At 36.5% G+C, this 25379-nt stretch overlaps 1 protein-coding gene and 1 pseudogene across 1 annotated transcript; one reads left to right on the top strand and one right to left on the bottom strand.

The window, feature by feature from the left end:
• Nucleotides 1-68: 68 nt before the first annotated feature.
• LOC109053895 lies at nt 69-10427 on the bottom strand (annotated as a pseudogene).
• A 1873-nt stretch (nt 10428-12300) lies between these two features.
• Nucleotides 12301-19819, top strand: LOC109053899 (pancreatic secretory granule membrane major glycoprotein GP2-like). The gene is made up of 14 exons (XM_042734861.1): nt 12301-12334; nt 14510-14899; nt 15432-15821; nt 15912-15983; nt 16197-16589; nt 16695-17096; nt 17195-17227; nt 17422-17526; nt 17636-17820; nt 18336-18493; nt 18568-18813; nt 19033-19195; nt 19500-19602; nt 19700-19819. The coding sequence occupies exons 1-14, from the start codon at nt 12301-12303 to the stop codon at nt 19801-19803; spliced, it is 2778 nt and encodes a 925-aa protein (XP_042590795.1). The 3' UTR covers nt 19804-19819.
• Nucleotides 19820-25379: the final 5560 nt, after the last annotated feature.

Here is a 25379-nt window from a genome sequence, read left to right as displayed (position 1 = left end):
ATTGCCTATTCAGATGATGCGGCATTTCATGTTGATTTTAACAGGTTTCTGACAAAAAATAGACCAAATGGTATTCAAGAGTTTTTATAGTATTTCTATACTGAAGCATTTCCAGCTTTTATAGGATTAAGTTTTTGCATCAGTTTATATACAGTTCATTCATACCCTTCCACACAGAACACTATTACAGTAAAAATAACTATTAAAAAAACCAATATAAACACACACACACTTTCATCTCACTGCTCACGAGGTCAGAGACCTGAGGGTCATGTGCCCATCCTCATGAATTTGGATTAACTCAAAAGAAAATAAAGCATAATGTATCAGAAATAACACAAGTATTTCACCGTGCAGTTTAAATTCATTCATTTATATATTTACAACAAAAAAGAAGGTCAGAAAAACAATCTTTAGACCTCACTGAATTTACTTTTAAGTGAGAAATTATAAATTTGAATTAAATCTTTGTGAACGTGTCAGTTTGGAGAAATCGAGTCAGTTTTGTTTGAGCTGGTTCTCTCGGTGTCATTAAATTCTCTGGATCTCAAACAGCTTGACATCAGTGTCGTACCAAACAGGAGGATCCACGTAACTAAAACAAGAATAAAAGCATCTTTAATCATGTTTTATGAGATTTTAGCAGATTTCAACACATAAATACTTCACATTGATCAAGTCCTAATAAAAGTTATAATACAACTCATATGTGTGACTTTCTATGCCGAGTGTAATTCTGAGTGTAGCTCCCACATTGTCCTGTAGAGGGAGACCGAGCGCAGGACTCACCGCAAGTAGATGATGCCCCACATGTATGTGCGGAACCACAGAGCCGTGCCCTCATTGGCCTGGTACTTGCGGATGAGGATGGGATGAGGAACCGGCAGCAAACCCACCAGAGTCCCGTGCTGCAGAAACTTCAGGATCTCAGACTCATCCGTCAAACCTCTACAAGAACAGCAAGAGCATCCGCACTCAGTCAGGTCAAACCGTAAAGTCTAATACACATGCTTTAGGGTTCAAAACCACACCAAAAACCCGAGATTAAAATTGAAACTAAATTAAATTAAAACCTGTTAACCCGAAATCAGTTAAAATCAACATGACACAATGTTGCATGATTTCTCTGAAACAGGATATTTATTGAAAAAACAAAAAAAATGAAACTAATATTAACTACTGTAACAATAGGCAATACATTTGTTACAGTATTTATTAATCTTTAGTAAATAAAAACAATTATTAATTGTTAGCTAAGGTTCCCTAAATAATCTTACCGGATATAACGTTTTCTGGTTGATTACTGTATTTGTAAATGGTGAAATTAGCATCAACTAAGATTAATAAATGCTTTAGAAGTATTATTAGACTTTATGTTAATTAACACAGTTAATGAAACTAATGTTAACAAATGGAACGTTTATGTAAACTGTTACTGATAAACTCTTTCAGTGTGTGAATGATGTTGTATTTGTGTGTCTTACTTGTCAATGCAGATTTTCTCCACCTGAGGCACCAGCACCTGCAGGAGTCTCATTATAGTCTGTAGAGGGAGTTTACTCTTCCAGGAGAGGACCTGAAAGAGAGCATGCAGAGATTAGATAGATGCCAGTGTTTTGGAGAGGAAAACTCAATTGCCTTTTCTTTCTGAAAAGTGTATATGAGGTCCTCACAAGCTTTGGTTTATAATTGAAGGGTTTTATGACTGACCCAGTCTGGAGTAGGAGCCCAGTCCGATGAAGACGACACGTTTTTCAGACTTCCATCACAATCCTCTTTTTCAGACGTCTAAGGAATTAAACAAAAAAAAAAAAACATTTTATTGTTATGAACAGAAGAGAGTAAGACAGATTAAATGTCAGGGTCATCGGTGATGCTGTACCTGGTCATCTTCACCAGAGCTCGACTCTCTTGTGTCTTGTGTCTCAGAGCTGTGATCTGATTGGCTGTGGGTCGAGTCACTCTGCTGCAGTAACAGTGTCGCTCCATCCTCAGAAACCTGTGATGTTTCTGTTAGTTTATCAATGCCTACAACATAAACCAACAATTTAAATATTTTTAATGCAATATGTTTTTAACGTCAGCAGCAAGGCCATTTTTATGGCGAGAACAAGGTGAATAAAGTCATACAATTAACAAAAACTATACATTGACAAATGGACAAAAAAGTATTCAAATATACATTCAGGTGATACTTTCAAAAATACATCAGTTAAACGTCACAGAATAAAAACATTTATAGAATTTTAATAAGCCGACAAATTGACTGTTAAATTACCAATACAGTTTGCATCCAAAGTTGCAAATTAAAAATCAGAATATTGCGTATTTCCAAATAAAACCGTTTCCAGCCCATTTGTTCAAGAGCATAAAATCAAAAAGTTCGAAATGACTGAAACTGGGGAAGCCACTGTGACTATTTTTCTACATAATAATTGTTCCTCAAAATGTGCAGATGGAATGCAGTAACAAACACTGTAATGCTATCTTGTGCTTGGAAATGCAATCATGTGACAGTTCTGGGAAGGTAATTATAGCAAATAATTTTGATGACAGACATTTAAGAATGACTGAAAGAATATTGAGATGTTTAGTTCAGGTACGATCTGTTAAAGTCACAAGTTTTTTTTTGTTGCACCTTTTTGTTCGTTTTCACTGTAGTTTATGCACAGATTTTCTTTTGAATAAAGAAATCATCCGTCTCAGTTGCATGCATATGTTTTTTTAATGCACATTTGATGATTTTATGCAATGCGGATACATCATTTCCATCCAGCTTTTTTATGACATCAAAATTTGCATTAAAATGTGGATGCAAACAGCTATTGGACTCTTAATAGTCTACATACTGAGGTGGAATAGTGCAAGTGTGTATGCTGAAGTGGGTTTACGTACGTGGCATGGCCTTCAAGCTTGCGTTCAGAGTGCCTGTTTGAAACCGGTGTGGTTTTATACGGTCCTTCACTACAGGCAGTGGTGTATGGGTTGTTGGTCTCCATGAAGACGGCATTATGGGTGCTGTTGCTGCTTCTTTTCTTCTGCAGGGCTTTCTGGATCGAGTTGACGTCTGTAGGCAGGTTAGCCAGCTGGTGAAAGAGGTTGCGTTGCGAATGATGCCGTACACCAGGTTAAAAGTTACCTGATTTTCAGAGACAGGTGAATGCAAATGCTTATAAAAAATTACAATAAACAACTGAGTTGCAAAGACCAAAGTTGTAAGGATTGTATATAAAGGTTTGACACAGAAATCATGTTTTAGGGTAAAATGATTTGCATTCAAATATACAGACTTTTGCTGCTTCAGATTTTATTAGTCATTTAAATGAAGAACTGACTGTGGCGACTGTATTTACAGCAATGATGAAGCTTCCAAAGCAACTTACCATCGAACTGGTACTGAATGATGTTGTTAAAAACTTCAAGCAAAAAGAAAACCAGGTGATGGTTAACAGGTGAGCAGAACAGGAACCACGGGCTTGAGAAAACTTCCAGCAGGTGTAGTAGTTTGTTGGCTGCTACCATAGACAGACTTTTCAGGTAAGGAGACACTGGAAGAACAACAGCAATGATTTATCAGAAAGTGAAAATCTCTCAAAACATATGTACTTTTTAACCTTGCTTACCATTGACTATAATAGTGAGCATACAGTCATACAGGGGCTGCAGTCGCTGATGTCCACTGGTGATGATTTTATGGAAAACCTGTCAATCAAAAAATAAAAATAATAGCATTTTAATGCTCATGCAAATCTTATTAGCTTATATTTCTGGGAATGCATGAACTGAAAAGATGCAATGTGAGTTGCTTTGGATAAAAGCATCTGCCAAATGCATAAATGCAAATATGCATTAAGAATGTTTAACCAAATTGTGGTGCACAAAGTTTTAACATGCAGCTGTGTTGAGTGAGATTGGAGAGCTTTAGAAAATCGGAAGACTTAAATTAAATTTTGGGTCTGTTCTTTACAAAAAGACATGCAATATTGCACACAAATCACAGGGACTACTTTTACTGCACTTGTATTTAATTTTGTTTTTGGCTTTTAAAATCTCCATCATCTCCAATATGATGTGATCTGTATGTGTGTTCATCTCACCACTATCAGCAGGTCAGCATGAGTCCCAGCGAACACTGAAATATCCATCGGCACTCGCACACTGTATGGCTTATTCAGACGAACCCCAAAGTTCCTCTCTCCACTTAACAGCAACAAGATGAACACGCCGATATGCACCAGACCGACACATGCTGCACACAGATGCATATGCACACTAACACATATGGCTATCATCACATCCACTTCATAATAAAACACCATTAAAAATGAGCAATAAACTGAAGTAAGATGAGAAAAGTACAGGAAAATAATTTGAAAATATTAAATATTTTAACAAAAAAAAAAGTCTCTCAAAGTACAGTAAAATATATAGGTTAGAATATATGTGTGAATTTCTTTTGTATGTGTAACACTGAATGCTTCAGATACTCACACTGATTGGCACAACAGTCACTGAGATAGAATAGAATTGGGACCAGAATATCCAGCACATCACTGCTCTTCAACACATAGAACAGGAACTTCTAAAATTCAGAGATGAAGAAACATCACAGCGTGCACGGTTATTTTTCCAAACAATTACATAAGGATGGTATAAGTAAAATAGTAATTAAAAAACAATTATTTTATTTCAAATAAGTATTTTATTTCAGATTTTATAAAAAAAAAAAAAAACAATATTCAACCATAATTTAAAATAAAACAACACAAGGTGGCACCTTGTTGAGGTCACAGAGTTTCCATAAAAGCACCAGCAGCTCCTGATGAAACGTGATTTTCTTGCAGGAATGGGGCAGGTATGTCTGCAGCAGGGGGTTATTGAGCAGCCGGCCGATTTCTCGCAAGATAAAATGAAAATCCTACATGCAAAAAATATATATGCATTTAGAAAAACATAGCTAGGTATTGTTATAAAGCTGATATGTGAGGATACTGATCATTTACAGTGTTTAATAGTCTAATACATGTGTAAGGTAGAAGCTGAGGGCTGTTGCAGTTGATTTGGGATGGTTGTGAAGTGTTTGTGTCTCTCACCTCTTCTCTATGAATTCGAGACAGGTAGTTTACAAACAGGTTTTCGCCTCTCGTTGCCTGAAACATATCACGAGGAAAAATCTGATACTCAAGCTGAGCCTTTGAAATACTGAACTGTCATAATACTGAACACAGGCTCTCTTACAAAACCTAGTGCCCTGCTTAGACAACATTCTTGGGAATCAAAGACATGCATTGCTCCTGTTTCAAATGTACTAAAATTATGCTGCATATTTCTCACACAAGATGTTGGATGCCATTTAAGGAAATGCAAGTTACTGTTTTATTCAGCACTGAATCTAACTAAGAAAATCTTTGCCACTATGCATTATTTGTGCTTACAGTATCATGCATGTTTCACTGCATGATTAATTTGTTGAGCGGCATTCAGTTATCAGCTTGCATTTTCAAAAAAAAAAAAAGAAAAAAAGAAAAAGTATTAAATCATCATAGTTGACATCACTTTGCATTGTGGGATATTGTAATCTAGACAGTGTTTTTACTAATGTATTCCACACATACAGAAAATTCACATATTATACATAACATACAAATTTCATACACACATGCTAGTATCCCATCTGATAGGGAATGCTCTAAGAACTCTGCCTGGTAAGGTTCTATCAAAGTTATGAGCACATGTTCTTAAGGCAACGTTAATAGAACGTAAGTTCAATGTTATATAGCCCCTACAAAATTCAAAATCACAAAACATTAAAAAAACATTAAAAAAAAAAATTTTTTTTAAACTCAATTTCCTCAAAAACATTCAGTTTTTTTAATGTTCAGAGAACACTCAGAAATAATGTTTTCATAACTTAATACAAGAAAAACATCATGTATTTTTGTTAGCGCTGCGTGTCCTGTTACCTGGCGTCCCTCAGCAGCTGTGTTCTTGTTGTAATCAGCAGAGCAGGTGTCAGTGTTGGTGCTCAGGTTCGTGCTGGTCTTTGAGTGATCGACGAGCTCTTGCTCCAGTGAAACAATCAGAGTCTGAAGAGCCAGCTCTGCTAGAACCCCCCGCTGGTCAGAGAACATCAGGTGATTGTACGGGATGCCGTACCCCACAGGATCATACGCACACACCACGTTAAGAAGAGAGGTGAAGAGCGGCAGGGCATGTCTGACAGAGAAAGAGCAAACATTAATGGCTGCATCACCAACAAATGATAAATGAGCGTAAATGCATCACCTGTTTTCTCCAGAGCTAAAGAACGAGACCCAGGGGTTGAGTATGTGCGTGTCAGATGGAGACTGGTACATTTCTTCTGAGAAACACGTCAATAAAAGCTTCAACAACTCTGCCCTGAGCGAGAACGAGAGAGAGAGAGAGAGAGAGAGAGAGAGAGAGAAGTATTTGACTATATTTTAAAATGTTATTTATTCCTGTGATGCAAAGCTGAATTTTCAGCATTGTTTCTCTAGTCTTCAGTGTCACATCCTTCATAAAGGATCCTGATCCTTTCAGAAATCATTCTAATATGTTCATTTGCTGCTCGAGAAACATTTCTTATTATCTCTTAATATTTTGTGGAAACTGTGACTCTTGTTTGTTCAAGATTCTTTGATGAATAGAGAGTGCAGCTGAACTGAATTTATTTGAAACATTAATGTCCTTGTTGCTTTAGGGCAATTTACTGTATACTTTATGATTTTTTTTTTCTTTTCTTAAAAAAACAAACAAAAACTAAGCTTATTACTAAGCTTAAGAATACATACTTAATATTTGTAAACATCAAGGAGGATGCAATAAATGGGTCAAAAATGAGAGCAAAGACACTTATAAAGACTTCCATTTTCAAATTAAATTTCTATTAATCAAAGAATATGGAAAAAAAAGTATTATGGTTTACACAAAAGTGTAAAGCAGCACAACTGTTATCAACATTGATAATAATCAGAAATGATTCTTAAGCAGCAAATCAGCATATTAGAATGATTTCTGAAGATCATGTGACACTGAAGACTGGAGTAATGATGCTGAAAATACAGCTGCACATCGCAGAAATAAATTACAGTTTAACACATATTCACATACAAAACAGATATTTTAAATTGCAATAGTATTTCACAAAAATCACTGTTTTTACTATTTTTGATCAAATAAATGCAACTTTGGTGAGCATAAAATACTTCTTTCTAAAACATTAACATAATCTGACCCCAAACTTTTGAACAGCAGAGTACTTCTCTAAATTTCAGAAGTTCCAAGATGATTGACAGGTGGGTAGGCGGTCCTTAACAATTGTCATGGACACATCAGGATGGATTAGATTTATAATAAAATGTAATGTGGTCACATGCAAACTACTATTAGCTGTATCCAGGTCAGAGTGTACAATGAGTAAATATAAGTGTAGTAAAGAGGGACAGAATCTCTGACCTGTTGGAGTCATGGGTGTGATTGAGAGGCGGAGTGTGAGCAAATCCAACACCAGCTTCCCAGATGAACTCACAGCTGTCTATGGACTGGATATCACAGGGGCCATCCTGAACACACACATAACTTATGTCCATAAATTAAACTGCATTAATTCACATGTAGATGGACAGAAATGGCGTTCCTGCTTGGGGTTTCTCAAACTAATGTTCACAAACCCCTGGAAAATTGTGAAGAATGATGAAAAGCTAAGTATTAATTAAATTATATATATACACATATATATCAAAACAATTTATTAAAACAGTAAAAATTACAAACATTTAGTAATTTTATTTAAATTATGAAAATATATCAAATTATTGAAATATTAACTTCTCAGAGGAACTTCAAGTACATATTTTACATCAAAAAAGTTTGGAAATTGTAAATATCTAAACACATCTTCTGCATATTTCTTTGTGTTGTCTGTGCAAACATTTGAAACTTATGTGCCTTTGTCTGAATGAGCAACCATTTGGTTGAATGGACGTTTTGACAATTTCAGACAAATCCGCTTCAAGATGATGTTTTAAAACATGAACTATTGCTGGTCACCTCTATGTCATTCCGATGGTCTTTTTCTGTCTAAATAGGTGTTTCTTGTCCAGAATAAGTAACATAGAACTGATTTTATTAGTCAAAACCTCTACCAGACTAGGAAGACTCGAGACAGAGAGAGGGTTACCGCGCTGGTCCTGCTGTGGCTCTCGACAGTGAAGTCTGGACAGAAAAGCAGATCAGAAATAGCTGTGAGGAGAGACTCCGCCAACGGCCGCGTGCTCCCATCATCGCCTTCATCCTACATCAACCAAACACACCAATTAAATCTGTCATTTCACAAAGAAATTATGTTTTTAAATCACAAAAGCAGTAAATTAATGCATGACGTTTTTTTTCCAAGCAGAGCAAACTTCAAGACTCCGAGCTCTCCTGACGAGTGTTTGAGGAGCTATTGGCTTTCTGAAGACTTTCACGCATACAATCACAGCATCAATACATCTATTCTGCTCCCTTCATCTCTTTAATCACAGGATATTTAATACGCCGTCGATCTTTGAGACAGACACAATCAGAGCAGTGTTTAGGCTGGTAACAGGAGACCGTAAAAATGCACCGCAGAACAAACTCTCTCTCACACACACAGATCATGTTTTAAACAAAAGTTCAATCTTCTTAAAACCTGCTTGCTCATGTTTGCTGGTGACGTTCTGGGAGTAAGTGCAAACCGCATGTTTTACTTTAGTGCATATTCAACCATTTGGGGAGTTGCCCACTCTGAAAGCAATTTTGAAATTTCCCTCACCAAAGACTTGCCCACTTTTGGCACGGTGGACCAGAAGAATCCACGCCAGTCTGGATCCTCGAAGATATAGGGCAGAATCCGAGTCAACAGACGAGTGCAGCTCAGCACGGCCTGTCTGTCTCTCTCACACACACAGCCTGAGTCAGCGTTCAACACAAGCCTCTCCACTGCCTGCAAAAAAACACAAAGACACTTTAAAAGCGTACAGTGTTTTAAAGCTTAAGAAATGACTAGCACTTTACAGTCATTTAGTTACATTCCTTTGAACTTCTTACTCAAGACTGCTCAAAGTAGTCTTTTTTTGGGGGGGGATTTTTTTTTAAGATAACAACATCAAAACAACATAAATATTACAAACATGTGCATAAACTTTCACTTTTAGATGAAAACGATACTGCAGTCAATATTCATGCATATTCATGTTTAGCACCAAAATTCAGTCCCAAAAGTATGTGTGAGATATGGGAAAGAGCCTGCATATATTTTACAAATGTATTTGAAATGAATCTAACTAACACATAGATTTGTAAAAAAAAAAAAAAAACGCATCTCAGCTGTGTCAAAACAGGCCTAAATACATATATGTTCACATCTACAAAACATTTTATTTTATATATCAGTGGCCTCCTCTCATTGTGGCCACCATGTTGAGATCACATAATCACTTTTTTTTCTCATTATTGCTCTTTATCATGGGACACAGACTGTACCTTGTAACAGAGGGTTGCCAGATTGGACGGAGACTCCTCTCTCACAGCGCGGATCTCAGCAGCAGGAACCAGAGTGAAAATATCCTGCGCCGTCAAGTTGACGTCAGTCCAGAACTGGTCCCAAAACACATCCTCAGAGGCCTCGACGGGCTGCAAAACCACACAAGGGTCCATTATTCAAAATTTAAAAAAGCATAACACTTCACAATAAATGCACTGAGAAGAGATAGTGACATCTTCAGTCCAATAGACATCTTCCCCTGTATCTTCTTTTCATTACATTAAGTGCATCTTGTCATCTAATTCACAGAATTTGTAAAACTGTAAAACATGTTAATGCCCCTAAATGCCTAATTTTCTAATAAAATACAACATACAATATTTTTCCTTTATTTTTACCCTTCTTTATTACAGGAAAGGGTGTTTACACAATTATGGTGATTATTGAGAATTAAAACTTAAATTTGCATCCCCTGTAAAACAGTAAGACACTAGAAAAGCAGACTGGACCTAATCAAAACACAAACAGCATGACTGCACACAGCTGTCATGAAGTTTTTGATTCTCTCTAGTTTTTTTTTTTGCATAGATCTGAATGCTTTGACATTAAATGATGACTAAAACCTAAAATGCAATTTTAAAGAAAAAAGTTAAAAACTGTCCAAAAAACGAGTGTATAAGTTTATATTTTTTTATCTAAGAAAAATACACCAGGCGACAGTACTCCATCTGTTACACTTTAACAGCGCTTTGGAACATGTTTAACCCTACACAAAAGTCACATGTGTCAAAAAATTATACCTGACCTGTGTTTTGGTTGTAAGTTGTATCACCAATCACACCACCGCTTTTCTGAAGTGCAGTTTGGAGTCTGAATTACCCATTTCACTCGCACCTGTGGCGCAGGTGAACACGACGCCAAATAACCAATCCTACTACGGCAAAGGCTTACCTCATGAATATTAATTACTCTGCACTGATGTTTGACGTTAACTTGCCTTGCGCATGCAATCGCATAATGTATTAATATTTGAGAATCGTTGATTCGCCAGAGCACTGGCTTCCATTTCAGCCGTTAGCCAATCGTTGAGCGATCTGCCCGTTACGTCATGAATATACATGACGCAAGGCTTAGCCATAATAGGCATCGTTGTGTTCTTGGAAGACCAGGATGCTAGCATGGTATTTTCCGGTTGTGTTAAGTAAATATTTGCTCAAAGATTACTCTTTAAAAATCGAGTGCCTTAAGCATACTGTGAAGGCGTGACCAACACTGAAAACAATGGACTGTTTCCTCAGACTAGCACGTGGCACCATCCATTACTGTTTCCTTTAGGCCTGCTACTCTGCATTGTGACATTGGATACATTGTTATTTAAACAGTAAACACGCAATTATTATATTATCTCTCCCAGGTGTAAATAAGCCTACATATTTCTCTCGAAGGTGTTTAACATGAAAAACCACATCTTGTAATTGTGGGTATTTTTCTGCACCATTAAATGCTGCGCGCTGATAAATCCACAACGTTGTTGTAATTTAGATAGTAACAGTTATTAAAAGAAATGTACATAGGCCTGCTTTACTTGGAATTTAGCATTATTGGGAAATGGTAAATAGCCTACTTTGAATTTTCTGACAGAAACCAATTGTGAGTTTGTGTTAGTTTGGCTTCATATGTAAACGCTTAAGTCATTGTTTTTTTCATAAGAATGTTCTCAAAAGCTGCAAGCATAATGATACAAGAATCAGACATTATTTATAACATTGCCTGATTGCAAATTACAGATTTACATCATTTTTTTTAAAACCCGTTGCTTATAATCAAGCTGTCTTTGTTTTGATATTTCAAAATGGCAAAAGAGGCACATTTAGATGACATTGTTTGGCACATTATTACAAACAAAATGTTTAAATGCACATCATTTTCATATATTTAATATAGACAGACTGCAGACATTAAATGTCAATATGTGTGTTAGATATGTGGTTGAGATGATTATGCTTTTTGCTTAACTTTGTTAAATGTGCTTAAATATCTAAGTAATTATTAACAGTGCCTGCTTTGTTTTGACAGAAAAAAAAAAGAGACATCAGGTTTTATTTAAAGACTGAGGACTCATCATTAGAGTGACACAGATTTGTCAGGATAAACTGAGTTTATATTTGTCATGCTTACTGTGCCGGAAGGAACACAGAGTCGAGAATAATCAAGAGTCTTTATTAATCCAACACAGGAGGAAGACACACATACTGACTTACAGACCCACCAAAACTAAACTGAAAGGACATGGGTTATAAAAACAGGCTAACGAGGGACAGACAGGTGCATGGAATTACTAAATTAATTTTTTTTTAAAAATGGGGGACATTGACCATGGGAAAGAACTAGCACACCTGGAATTAAATAAACCACGGTTGGAGACAAAACTGGTCACAGGGGCAAAAACACACAGTACTCCGGGGTGTGACAACATGGGCAAACAAATATACACACCGGAATTAAATATAACAAACCACTGGGTATTGGCAATGTTGCCTTATCTTACTGTTTCATTGGTTCTTTTGCAGAACAGACACACAAATTTAATCTGTTACAATTTCACTGATACAACAATACAATACAGAATTAAGTTTCCCGTACTGTATGTGTATTGGCAATGTTGCCTTATCTTACTGTTTCATCGGTTCTTTTGCAGAACAGAAGATTGTTTTAATCCTTTATGAGTGAATTGATACATTTGTGTAAATCCAGAATATTTAAATCTTAAAATGAGGTCTGAAACTGCCTTAACTGAAACGTCAGGTATGTTGTCATGTCAATAACCATTGTCCTATGACGCAGTTGAAATCAGATGTAGGTAATATTTTTTTTTTATTATGGGATGTATATAATAATTTGTAGGTTGATGGTAGTTGTTGATTGAGGGCTGGAAAATGCCTTAATATTCAGATTGTGTATAATTATGTCCCACCTGAGACTCCATGTATGGCTGCCGTTCTGGAAAATGGTGGTGAGGCATGAGACAAAAAGGCTTCCTGGTGGATTCACACTTAATTCTTTGCCTTCATTCTTGAATTCATTTGCAGTCATGCATCTTTTCCTCTCAACCGTTTTGCGTGCAACTCTGCTGACTGTTATTAACAAAGCATTTCATTGTCTGATGGTCACCTTTTTGATTTTTTTTCCTTGAAATTTTCAATGTGTTGCGTCCTTCTCATGGGCATTTTAACTACTGCGTTGTTTATATCTTGTTGCTGGGAATCTTACTGATCCAGATAAACAGGAACAGGATCTGATTCCAGGTCAACATGCATTAACTATTGTTTTGACTGTAATATCAGAGCAGGCAGTGCACAATGAAGTCAAATGATTTAATGGCAAGCATCGATACAATCTCTCACAAAATAAAAAGAAATGTAACACTTCTTCAGGGTATTGTTTAAAGATAACTCCTGGTTCCGTAATGATCCACCCACCATTATTAATAAAGGCACTGATAAGATCACGAGATCTACTGTACAGTTCATCATCACTGTGTTCAGCTGCTGAAGAGAGAATCTCCCTGAGTTTGATCTGCAGCAGCATTTGACCTCAGGTAAAGTTATTCCTCTTCATTTCATCACATTGGGCTCCAATTGCATTTTTATTCATATACATTTGTTGCACCTAAACAGCCATGAATATTATATTTTAGCAAATTGTTTTGATTATCATGGCTTGGTATTGCATAGTGCACAACAAATGTCAGTATTTTAGGAAGCAAATATTATTATTCAAAAAGAAATTACTGCCAGGTCATATACGCCTAACTCTATAGGGAAAAAAAAATTATGACTACTTTTATGCCTTTTGCATGTGTATAATGATCTTGATAATGTTGTTACAGACTGGTTATTCACAATGAGGTTTCTGATCTCACTGTTTGTGTTGCTGGTTAATGGTTAGTGTTTTGCATGTCATGTATAACTGTGACCAAATATGTCTCGTATTAGAATGCGCACTTAAATGTGTCCTAACAAGATGCTCTAAAATTAAGTTGTTATGCTGAATTTTAATTAACAGGTGAAAATAATCAATTGTGCAATCATCATTCCACATACAGGTACAAACATTTTTCAATTTATAGTCGACTTTATAATGAATTACAATCTTTCACTTGATTCCTGTTTAATTCCCATGTTTTCCATTTTATTTCATGTAAAAATTGTTGCTTCAATTAAGCTTGTTGTTTTTTTCCGTTTTTTTTTTTCCGATTTATTTAAATCTTTATTATTATTCTTTTTTTTAATCAGTTGTGTCTGTGCCATTCAATCCAATCTGTGTTGCATTTTGTCCCCTAATTAAGAACAACAAAATGCACATCTATTCACAGATTTATGACTTTTATACAGCTTTGAATCAAAGCAACTTTTAAGCACTTTTGCAAAAGAAAATGTTATATTCCATAATGTTCCATAATGTTACTTAACATTTAACTTAGTTTTGTTACACATAAAAATTTCCCAACACAGCTTACACACAAAATTGTTTATGGTGTAATGCTATTTTGAAAGTTTAAATGCATAGAGATGTAAAGATATACTAGATGCAGTTTGCCTAAACCACCAACATTTGACAACCGACCAACCATCCTTTCTTTTTATTACGTTCGGTTGGTTTCTCTTAGTTAATTTGGCCTCCAATGCCATTGATGCTTAACAAGAGGTAAGTTCCTTGCACACTGAGTCCGAATTTTTTTCGTATTCACCATCCTTTCCTATCAAAATACATGCAACGGATGCGAAAACGCAGAAAATCGAACCTGATCTGAATTTTTTAATGACGGACGAATGTTTCAGAGACAGTGTGTAAATGTGATTGACACAACGTGAGGTCATATTTATTTTTCAATGAGCGAAAATTTCAGACTCAGAGTGCAATGGCCTGTAGAAAAAGAGAAAATTTGTTTATGTGATTGTCTTCACTCTATTCTAATAGAACTTGCAAATTCCAGCTCTGATCCATGCTATAATTACAACACTCTCAATGACTATTGGAGAGACATACGGCAATATCTGGACACTGGATATGATGACCCCTTTGAATGGAGTGGCTGGTATCGGCTGTATCTGAATGGAGAAAGTGCCCAGATGTCTGAGTGGTGTGTGAGTTATATGAGATGTGGTGGTTACACTGGACTGTATCTCAACGGTTCTCATCCAACACTTGAGGATGCAGTGGTGACCCGTGAAGTTGTGGGAACGAATGGGTACCAGTGTGGCTTCAACACATCCACATCCATCCAAGTCAAAGCCTGTCCAGGAGATTATTACGTCTATAAACTTATCAAGCCAGATGTGTCGATCTACAGACCAACATACTGTGCAGGTGCAGTTCTAAGATCTGTTTATAAAAGATGTTTTTGTGAATTATATATTTACAGTTATGCTCCACTTAATGTTATTCAATTTATTTAACAAAATGTAATGTCTATTTAAAACAGAATCAGTACAATGGTTGATCAGACAAATTAATCAGGTCTGTGTTAGACTATTACAGCTAATCTTCAAAAAATGACTTTATGTTGAGCTCCTCAAACAAACAAACAAACAAACAAACAAACAAACAAACAAACAAACAAACAAACAAACAAACAAACAAGAGCAGTGAATATTCTGAAAGAACTTTCTTAAACCTGAATGAGTTATTTTTGGCCCTTAAATGTGACTTAAATTTGGTAGGAAAAAGTGTTTAATTTAGCTTTAATTCAACTGTAATAACATCATATGTGTTTGTTGTTATCAATTACACAAAAGGTGTTTGAAGGCATTTCACAACACACCATCATTATTTTTTATTATTATTATTATTTTAAAATAGCCATAGTCTTTTAATAAATATATACACTGGTCCATGACAGTGTCTTTCAGCAGCATCAGCAGTGATCCCTGCTACAACTATCAGTATCTGGATCGTCCCTGGAGAGCCAACAATGAAAGTGGAGACTGGATTTGTGATGAACGTTTCTCCTGGAATGGCTGGTACCGGGCTTTTTACTATGGAATGAACATCCAGATGTCAGAGACCTGTATTAGTTCATTCAGCTGTAACACATACTATAATCTGTGGCTCAATGGTCCTCATCCTCAGATAGAGGATGGAGTGGTGACTAGAGAGGTCTGTGCAGGGTCTTATTGGAGCAGTTGCTGTTATTACAAATCAAAACCCATCAGAGTGAAAGCGTGTCCAGACAATTACTATGTCTATGAACTTGTGAATCCACAATTCTGGTGTTCAGGATACTGCACAGGTACAGTGTTTTTCCCACTTTTAAAAAAGTCTTACACAATTTGGAGATGATTTCAGTCATGTCTTAATTTCCCCCTTTTTTTTTTTAAAGACGTCAACAACATTTCACAGGTGGTTTCCTATGTAAGTTCAGATAATATCACTGGATCCAACATCACCTTAAGTAAGTTATAATAGAAATATATGAATGAATATATGAGGGTTTTTAAAGGTAATCACAATCCAAAGAAATGGGTATTTTTTTATGCATGTACTTTCAGCATGTGCTTTTAGAATCTCAATCTCATGATTGTTGCTGTGCATGACCATTTCAGATTTGCTCTTGTGAAGTTCATCATTTAAATATTACTGGTTTGTTTTGATCTCACTAACACAGATTATGAACCGTGCAATAACTACAACACACTCGACAACCACTGGAGAAGCACATTCAATTACTGGTATTTGTATGGCTATATAAATGGACTTGATGACACTCGTGTTGAATGGGATGGCTGGTATCGACTCTTCATTAATGGATCTAGTGCTCAGATGCCTGAGTGGTGTATATCCTACATGTCATGTGGAGGTTCTGTTTCTCTGTGGCTTGGTGGCTCTCATCCTCGACTAGAAGATGGAGTTGTTACTCGTGAAATTTACGGCTCTCACTATGATCAGTGCAGTTACTACAGATCTGAACCAATCCAAGTCAAAGCTTGTCCTGGAAAATATTATGTCTACAAATTTACCAGACCAACAGTCTCAATCCCAGCTCCTGTATATTGTGCAGGTACATTCATTTATTTTTATATCTGACATACTTACCTTGAGGTTTTCATATTAAGTCCATTTAGTCTGCAGTATGTAATGCTCTCTCTCTTCTTTTTCATAATAGTATTATTCACCGCCCCAAGCATTGATCCCTGCTACACCTACACCAGTCTGGATGAGCCTTGGAGAGCCACAAATAACCCATACGATAGTAGCTATTCCTCCTATGGCATGTGTGATTATAATGTGGAGTGGAATGGATGGTACAGGATGTTCTTCAATGGGCAAAATACTCAGATGCCAGATTCATGTGTTAATCAAGGCATGTGTGGCACTTTTGAGCCACTGTGGCTCAACGGCCCACATCCCCAGCTGGGAGATGGAGTGGTCACACATCAGGTCTGTGCTTCCACATGGAGTGACTGCTGTGGTTACAAATCCCACCCTATAAGAGTCAAAGCCTGTCCTGGAAATTACTATGTTTATGAGTTTGTCAAGACACCATTTTGTACAGTTTACTGTGCAGGTATATATATATATATTTAACCACATACAATTTGGTCATTAACTAAAATGAGTGCCTTTAATAGGAATGTTTTTGTTTTATTAATTTTTTTAAATCAGATATTGGACGCCTTAATGAGACATCAACCACTGGTAAAGTAGCAGTATACAGTACAATTTATGACACAAGGGCGTACTAAATTAATAAAAGATTAGTAAGAATCACATAAGACACATTGACAGATGTGTTTGCCATTTATTTATACACATGAGTTACACCGAAACAGTTTATTTTTTTTTTTTTTTTTAAATTTAATTTCATTAATTTCTTTGGTTCTCACTTTCAGACCCTTGTGCTGAGCTCAACTGCACAGAGGATGAATGGTGTGGAGAGAAAAACAGCGTCTATGGCTGTTTGTGTAATGAGAACCAGACCAGACCAGATTCTTTAGGTAAAACTCATTCTACAATAATAATAAAATAATAATAGTATAGGATTTTCTGTATTTATTTAGCTATCATTAATAATTCTGACAATGTTTTGGATGTTTTCTTTTCCAGATTTCTCAGAAACCTGTGAAAGCAGCTCTGGCTCCATGTCTGTGTCTCGCTGTCAGCTCTTTGAGGCTGGTTTTCCAGCTGACGTCTTACACCTCAATGATCCCAGCTGCAAAGGAACGGTCCGGAATGGCAGAGTGGAATTCCATTTTGATAACGATGAACACATCTGTGGCACAAATCTTGTGGTAGGATGTATTACATATATGCTAACAAAATCCATATGATCTCAACCTTGTTAGAAAAGAATAAAGCAAATCTCTATCATATAAAGAGCTTTTGACAAATTTCAATATTATGTTCACAAGAGACTAATTCAGAAAGCTATTCTATTGTACAAAGAAGGAAACTTGCAGGTTTATGCAGTATAAGGGCATATTTAAAAAAGGTATCTGCTCCCTGACAAAAGAAAACAGATTAAAAGGGTTATGGCATTAACTTTTGCCACAAAGGTATACGGAAACATCACAATGTTTTGGGATCGATCTGAATGTCTACAAAAAAATTCAGAAAAACAACCTATAGTGTTAAGAAATGCTCTGGAGCTGTCAAAAGATGCAGCTTTTGCTGACAAAAACTGAGAGCTCTTGTTACAGAGTAACACTATTAATTTTTTGTACTGACATGAAAATTTATGAACTTTTCCTTTATTGAGTAAAATATAATGATTGACATGTTCAAATAATATATCTGTGGTCCACAGGCCAATGGCACCCACTTCATCTACAATAACTTTATTCTGGGGGCACCGAGGTCAGAAGGTCTCATCAGCAGAGAGAAAATCCTTAAGCTTTCTTTCAGCTGCGTTTATCCTCAAACACAAACACTTTCCATGAATGTGGAAATCAACCCACTGGGGAGGTTGGAATCATTTAAGCAACAGTAGTTATGCAGTATAAAAATATGCAGTATGAAAATCTTGAACATTTCAACAGCATTGTGCACAAGACCCTCCCCGCTGGTGAAGGGAGATATCAGGTGCGGATGACTCCATATGAGGATGATGAGTTTACTCGGCCCTTCACTGGTAGAGTGGATGCAGAGCTCGACCAGAAGATGAATGTGGAAGTTCGTGTCGAGGGGGTTGACAGCCGTCAGTTTGCCTCAGTTATGGACATGTGTTGGGCTACACCTGTGAATGATCCTGATTACAGTCTCCGCTGGGATCTCATCATCACAGAGTAAAGCTCTGCTTTTTGCTTAACTCACTATAACATTTTGAAAACATTTTCATTTGCGCACAGATTAAATAATTCAATATATATCACTTTTAGGATTGCATGAGATTTTACTTTGTCTTTTAGAACTAATGCAAAAATTCAATATTTTGGTAAATGCAATGCATTTTTGTATTGAATGATTCAAATAAATAAAAAAAAAAACATAATTGCTATTCTCAGGTGTCCCAATCCAACTGACGACACAGTGGAGATGCTGCAGAACGGCGTCTCAACATCTAGCCGTTTCTCCTTCAGGATGTTCATCTTCACTGCAAACTCCACTAAGCTTTACCTGCACTGTGCTGCTCACCTGTGCCTTCTGTCAAGCAATCGCTGCTCAACGGTGAGATTATAATATCTCTTTTATATAACAGTAATGTTACATTATAGAAAGTAGCTTTAGTACTGTAGTTGTGAAATAATTTTTCAGTGTGTTGAATAACAATGTAGTAAAATGTGAAGGTTTACAAATCTGCCGTTTATAAACCCTTGGTAATAAGGTTGGTGTGGATGTTTAATATTCAATGCTGCTAAAAGACTTGTTTTGGCTAAGCTGTTCTGAAGAATTTGTGCACTTCTTTCTATCATGTTTGTTCAGTGATATTTATCAGGGATTCACACAGCAGGATTTTCACTTTCTCTTTTAGGACTGTAACTCTGGACACCAGCGGAGGGAGCGCAGGTCTCTGGACTTCCATGACAGTGCTTCCATATCCATGGGTCCTCTGATGTTGTCTGAAGGCAATACAGGTGAATATTTCACTTATTTTAGCCACCAATTAAAGGTTTATAATGATTTCTGCTGTCAATACATTACATTTCATTGCATTATATTCCCTTTTCACAGATAAGTGGGTCCCAGATCAAGTGAAGGTGTCTGAGGCTTCTTGTCTGTGTGCTTCTCTGATGCTATTATTTATTCCTCTGATGAGTGTCCTGACCCTCTTCTAGTATATTTTCACTAAAACGTAGCATTTCATGCATATTGTCCTGTTCCATTTTAATGAATGTGGTTCTGATGCCAAACTGGTGTGGGTTTCTTAATATTTCCTTAAGTAATAGCTGTAATGTTGCATTTGTTTGTTTATTTACGAGCACCAAAAATAAATGATTCAACAAACTGATCATTTGCAATAGCAAAGACAATCAGATTCGTGTTTATTTAAATCATGCAAAATGATTAAATGTGTCATTCCTGTTCTACAATTCCTTTCAGTTCTGTAACTTGTTTAAAAAATGAATCAGGGAAGTATTTCTTCAGACCATCTTTAATCTTTTGAATCAGTGATGATATCCAGCTGATTTGCATAATTGATTTGTGTCACTCTAAAACGTTCCATCTTGTTAGATGCACGTGCTACATTTAGACAGGAAAAAAGACATTGAAATTAATGTTCAGTTTAAACAATATTCCTAAGAAAAAGTGTTCGGCTTGAAATATTTCAGTTATTTGTTGTTTGTTTCATAATATTTGAAAGTGACGTCACATACAGCCAAGTATGGTGAACCATACTCGGAATTCGTGCTCTGCATTTAACCCATCCAAAGTGCACACACACAGCAGTGAACACACACACTGTGAACACACACCCGGAGCAGTGGGCAGCCATTTATGCTGCGGCACCCGGGGAGCAGTTGGGGGTTCGGTGCCTTGCTCAAGAGCACCTCAGTCTCGGTATTGAAGGTGGAGAGAGTGCTGTACATTCACTCCCCCCACCTACAATTCCTGCCGGCCCGAGACTTGAACTTGCAACCCTTGGATAGCAAGTCCAACACTCTATCCGTTAGGCCACGACTTCCCCCGATATATTTCTGAATAGTAATGTATACATTGAATGTAAATATGTTCCTTCCAAATTTCTGATCAATTTTAGAATGTGAGCTTTTATAGTTTAACTGCATTTATTGAAAAACAGGTGAACATTTATGTATTTGCTTAAAGCATATATAGTGATTATGCTACCAGTGGTCCCTAACTGGTTAAACTTGATGTCAGAATCAGAAACAGAAAGAGCTTTATTGCCCAGTATGCTTGCGCATACAAGGAATTTGTTTTAGTGTCATAAGCTTCCAGTACACAGAGACTACAACACAAAGACAAATAAATCAATAAATAAAAAAATTTGCACATAAATAAATTGTATAAACAGTTGTGCTATAGATGACAATGGAATAGAATTGAGTAAGATGCCGGGATGTACTAGGATCAAGGGGTAACAAATAAATATAAGGATATTGCACATTTTTATTGCATAAGTGGGGAACATTTAACTGTTCATGAGGTAGACTGCCTGGGGGAAGAAACTGTTCTTGTGCCTGACTGCCCTGGTATTTGCGGCTCTGAAGCGCCGGCCAGATTGCAAAAGTTCAAAGATGGGGTAACTTGGATGTGAGGGATCCAGAGTGATTTTCTGAGCCCTTTTCCTCACTCTGGATGTATACAGTGAGAGACATGTGAGAGACATTTTGGCCTATTATATTATGGTGTAGTGTTATTCAATTGCTATAACAAGTTGTTGAGCAGAAGGTCATGATAATATGATACAATAGTTAATTTGCAATGTTCAGTATGCAGTGCATGCATAATTATTAGTCAACATCCTGATAATATTTTCCCAGCACATTTTACCAATTCCAATTCCAATCCTATATTATACTTCTACATTAAGTAAGTAACTGATTGCAGTGTGCACCTTAAGCCATCAATGAGTTTCCTTTCTTTAGGTTGTGCAGATATAACCACCATTGCACTGACAGGACCTGGCTGGACTCTCCAGAAATACCAATGACCACTTTAGTTGGAGTCAGTGTTAGCTAGACTTGTTCCTGGAGGCCCACCAACAGTGCATGTCTTGGACATCTCACTAATCTGACACAAATTTTAGGTATTTTAAAGAGCAATAAGTTGAATTTAAAACAATGTTTGTGTGCCTCAAGGAATGGTGTTAGATTCTTAAAATTCTTGAAAAATTCACTTCAACGGTTTGTGCCAGCTCTGCTCAGTTTCAGTACAGCTGAACTGGAGGAACTGCACTGATGCCAAGCTGAGAGTAATGTGCAGTCTGGTACAGTAGTGCAACAATATGGTTACACAGGAACAACTACACTGGGACATTATGACAGGTTTGGAGTCCTTTAATTGTAATCTATAAAGATAATTAAACAATGACATAATAAATGGATGATCCCAAATGAAATTATATATAATAACTATCTTTCAAAATGATTATCTTTCTTTTAAATTGATGAACTTATTTACTGAATTGACTTGTTATGGCTGCATTTCTAAACTTACTGTCGAAATTAATAACAATTTTATAAAAAAAAGTTTAGAAAATTTATAAACATTTTAAAAAATATATAAACAATAAATCCAACCTTTATTTCTCTAGTTTTGTCTCCCTAGTCTCAAACTATGTGGCTTCTTTGTCTTCCTCAGATCTGAAACAAGTCACCTGAAACATCTCTCCTGTCACCAGGCAGACTCTTTACAGACACTGATGGGATTATCAGGCGGAAGTGGTATTTGTCCTCCATTTTCCTTTCCTCAGTGCCAGGGACCTGGATTTGGCTGGTTTAAAGACCATCCTTGCCCATGTAAAGAGTCTCTCTAATCCTTGTCTCTCTAAGAGTCTCTCTAAGCCAGCGACATCCTGCCCTTGATGTTGCTGTGACAGTCAGATCATCCATATAAGCTTGAATGGGAGATTGTTGAATACCGGCCTAGTGCACCCAGTAATGATGCCTTTCTCTAGGCGATGTCATGCGGAAGTTGTTGTCCCAGAGGTAAATCTCAAGCTGTATTTTCTATAAGGTATCTGAGGCTTCTTGTCTGTGTGGTTCTCTGATGCTGCTACTTGTTCCTGACCCTCTTTTAGTACTTTACCACAAAAAGTGTGTAGCATTTTACATACATATCTTATTGAATGATGCCACACTGGCTGCTTATTTCATAAATGTTGTGTGGCCTTTGTTTGTTTGCTTACAAGCACCAAAAACTATTTACTTATTTAATTTACTTTAAAACAGCGGTTCCCAATCCCGGTCCCCGCCCCACTACGTGCATGAACTGTGTTCCGATTGATATGATCCCTACACAGTGTTCACTGCTCCCTACTCCCTGAGCAGGGGAAATCCGTTGAAGTTTACTTCACTTCGGAACATTCATTCACGGATTTGCGCTGCGCCACTGTCTGCAGCTTCTTCACACAAAACTTGTTTTAACCCTCCTTGAATCTAGATTGTTTTTGGTCATCTGATCAAACAGGATGTAATATTTTAAACCAGTGGTCTCAAACTCAGTTCCTGGAGGGATGCCTTGGCCAAATACCCACACTTGCGGTCTTGCGGAGTGTGTGTGAGTGCAACAGGAAGTAAGTGCGCAAGACTGTCCAGATCTTAAAAACGCCAAAGCGCAGTGCCCTTAACGCACACTAAATCTACACTATCTCGAATTTAAGGCTTAGTGTATCCCATCATGCATCATGTTCTGGAAATAAATCTCGACTTTTTGCCAAGATCGCGAGAGGTCACGGAAACCTTTCCGATGTAAGTTAAATATTAATAATAATTAGATATTACATATAATTTGGTATAAAACAAAGTGCTACACGTTTTATTGGTGCAAAGGTGAGTAGCCTTTATTTATTTTGTACATCATTTGCAACTGGTTTTTATCACTTAATTAGAAGCACCAGAAATTAAAGTGTGTCCCATCAGGTAATGAAAAGTTGTACACACACTTGTGTTCTTCATCCTCACTTGAACACTTGGGCCAAATACAGTAAATACGTCTTAGAACTAGTCAAGTGATCAAGTGTAAAAACTGCAAATGTGGGTATTTGGACAAGGAAGGAGTTAAGCTCCAACCAGCTCCAAATCACACCTGCTTGGAAGTTTCTAGTAATCCTGAAGACCTTGATAAGCTGTATCAGGTGTGATTGATTAGGAGCTAAACTGTGCAGAGCTGTGGTCCTCCAGGAATAGCTTGGAATTGCCTGGAGGCCCTCCAGGCTTTAAAATGACATAGACTTACAAAAAAAAAAAAAAAAAAATTTGCATATTTAGCTGTAGACATTTCAGTTAGAGAATGAAAAAAAAAATGCCTAGGGTATTTCTGAATAAATTTTATGGCTTTGAAGAATGTTGTAGGTTCTTTCTTATAAGATGGTGTTGGGTTCATCCATTTCATATATAACCAAAATTGTTGTTGCGTATTACTAGGTTTAGATTGTAATTGAATGAGAGATATATTTGCGTATGTTCATATGAGCAATGTGAACCTCTATTTGAGTATACTAAAGCCACAGCAAAGTACCTGGAAAAGCATGATTTTAAATTAGATTTTTTTTTTTTTCACTTGTAATAATATGCTTAAAACTGCAAACAACAAACATGTCACTGCATGATAATAATATGTGTTCCTCAGTCCTGTGTTTCTCGTCTGCAGTTAGTCCAGAATGCAGCACCTCGACTTCTTACTGGAAAGTGCAAATATGAGACTATTACGCCGGTTTTAATCTCACTTCATTGGCTTCCAGTAAAGTACAGAGTTGATTTTAAACTTCTACTGTTTGTTTTTAAATCTCTTCACAATCTGGCCCCACTGTACTTAACCGAGTTGTTACAGCCTCATACTATGTCGCGATCGCTCAGATCAGATCTACTAATTCTGACTTGTTGCATGTTCCTAGGACAAGGCTAAAAACGAGAGGTAACCATGCCTTTTCAGTTGTCGGCCCAAAACTTTGGAATAGTCCCCTCTCACATCAGAACCGTCTCAACCGTCTGTTTTTAAATCCACTCTTAAGACCTATTTATTTCCGTTGGTGTTCGATATCCCATGACAAACTGTTATTGACTTTGTTCTCAGGAACGCCACACATTTCTACAGCTTGTGTATATTCTGTGTATATTTAATGTGTTATTTTGTTTTACAACTGTTTTATTTTGACTATTGTTGGTATAGTGTTGTAAAGCACTTTGGACAACTCCAGTTGTTTTTAAATTGTGCTATATAAATAAAATTGTATTGTATTGTATTGTATAATGGAAAATGAAATTACTAACACTGTTCATGCAGTCATGGTCATGGTCTTGGGGAATCTTGATCAGCTTGTTCCAAACATAACTTTAAACCCACTTTCGGTGATTGACAACTGCACTTTTTTTTAAAGCTGTTTTGCAACATCGTTGTCTGAAATATGATCTTATGGTTCTCCGAAAAACATATTTATAATTTTTCCACTGTAGCTCTGCAGTTTTTAAAAACCTAATAACCCATCGAGTTTGACTAAACATTACTTCTCATGAAATGAAGACTTGTTATGCTTCAGAATACACAGGTGTTTTATTTATTTTCTTTATATTTTTGTTGATGATGAGGAAAAACGCCAATAATAAATTAAATTCAGTTAACATAATTTAGGTTAATATTAATCAAAAATATTCTATTGTTTCTTTTTATTTCACGATTGTTCATACGACACTGATTAAAAAATGTATTAGTATATGCTAAAATTAATTGT

Source organism: Cyprinus carpio, chromosome B12, assembly GCF_018340385.1.
Source record: "Cyprinus carpio isolate SPL01 chromosome B12, ASM1834038v1, whole genome shotgun sequence".
NCBI lineage: Eukaryota > Metazoa > Chordata > Actinopteri > Cypriniformes > Cyprinidae > Cyprinus > Cyprinus carpio.
This window is presented reverse-complemented; position numbering and strand designations above follow the sequence as displayed.

What these genes read in the sequence shown, in the direction of transcription:
- LOC109053899 (XM_042734861.1), top strand. Translation starts at nt 12,301, where the DNA reads ATGAGGTCTGAAACTGCCTTAACTGAAACGTCAG. An exon ending in GACCAGACCAGATTCTTTAG is followed by an intron (nt 17,527 to 17,635) that starts GTAAAACTCATT and finishes TTTCTTTTCCAG; the next exon opens with ATTTCTCAGAAACCTGTGAA. An exon ending in TGGGATCTCATCATCACAGA is followed by an intron (nt 18,814 to 19,032) that starts GTAAAGCTCTGC and finishes TGCTATTCTCAG; the next exon opens with GTGTCCCAATCCAACTGACG.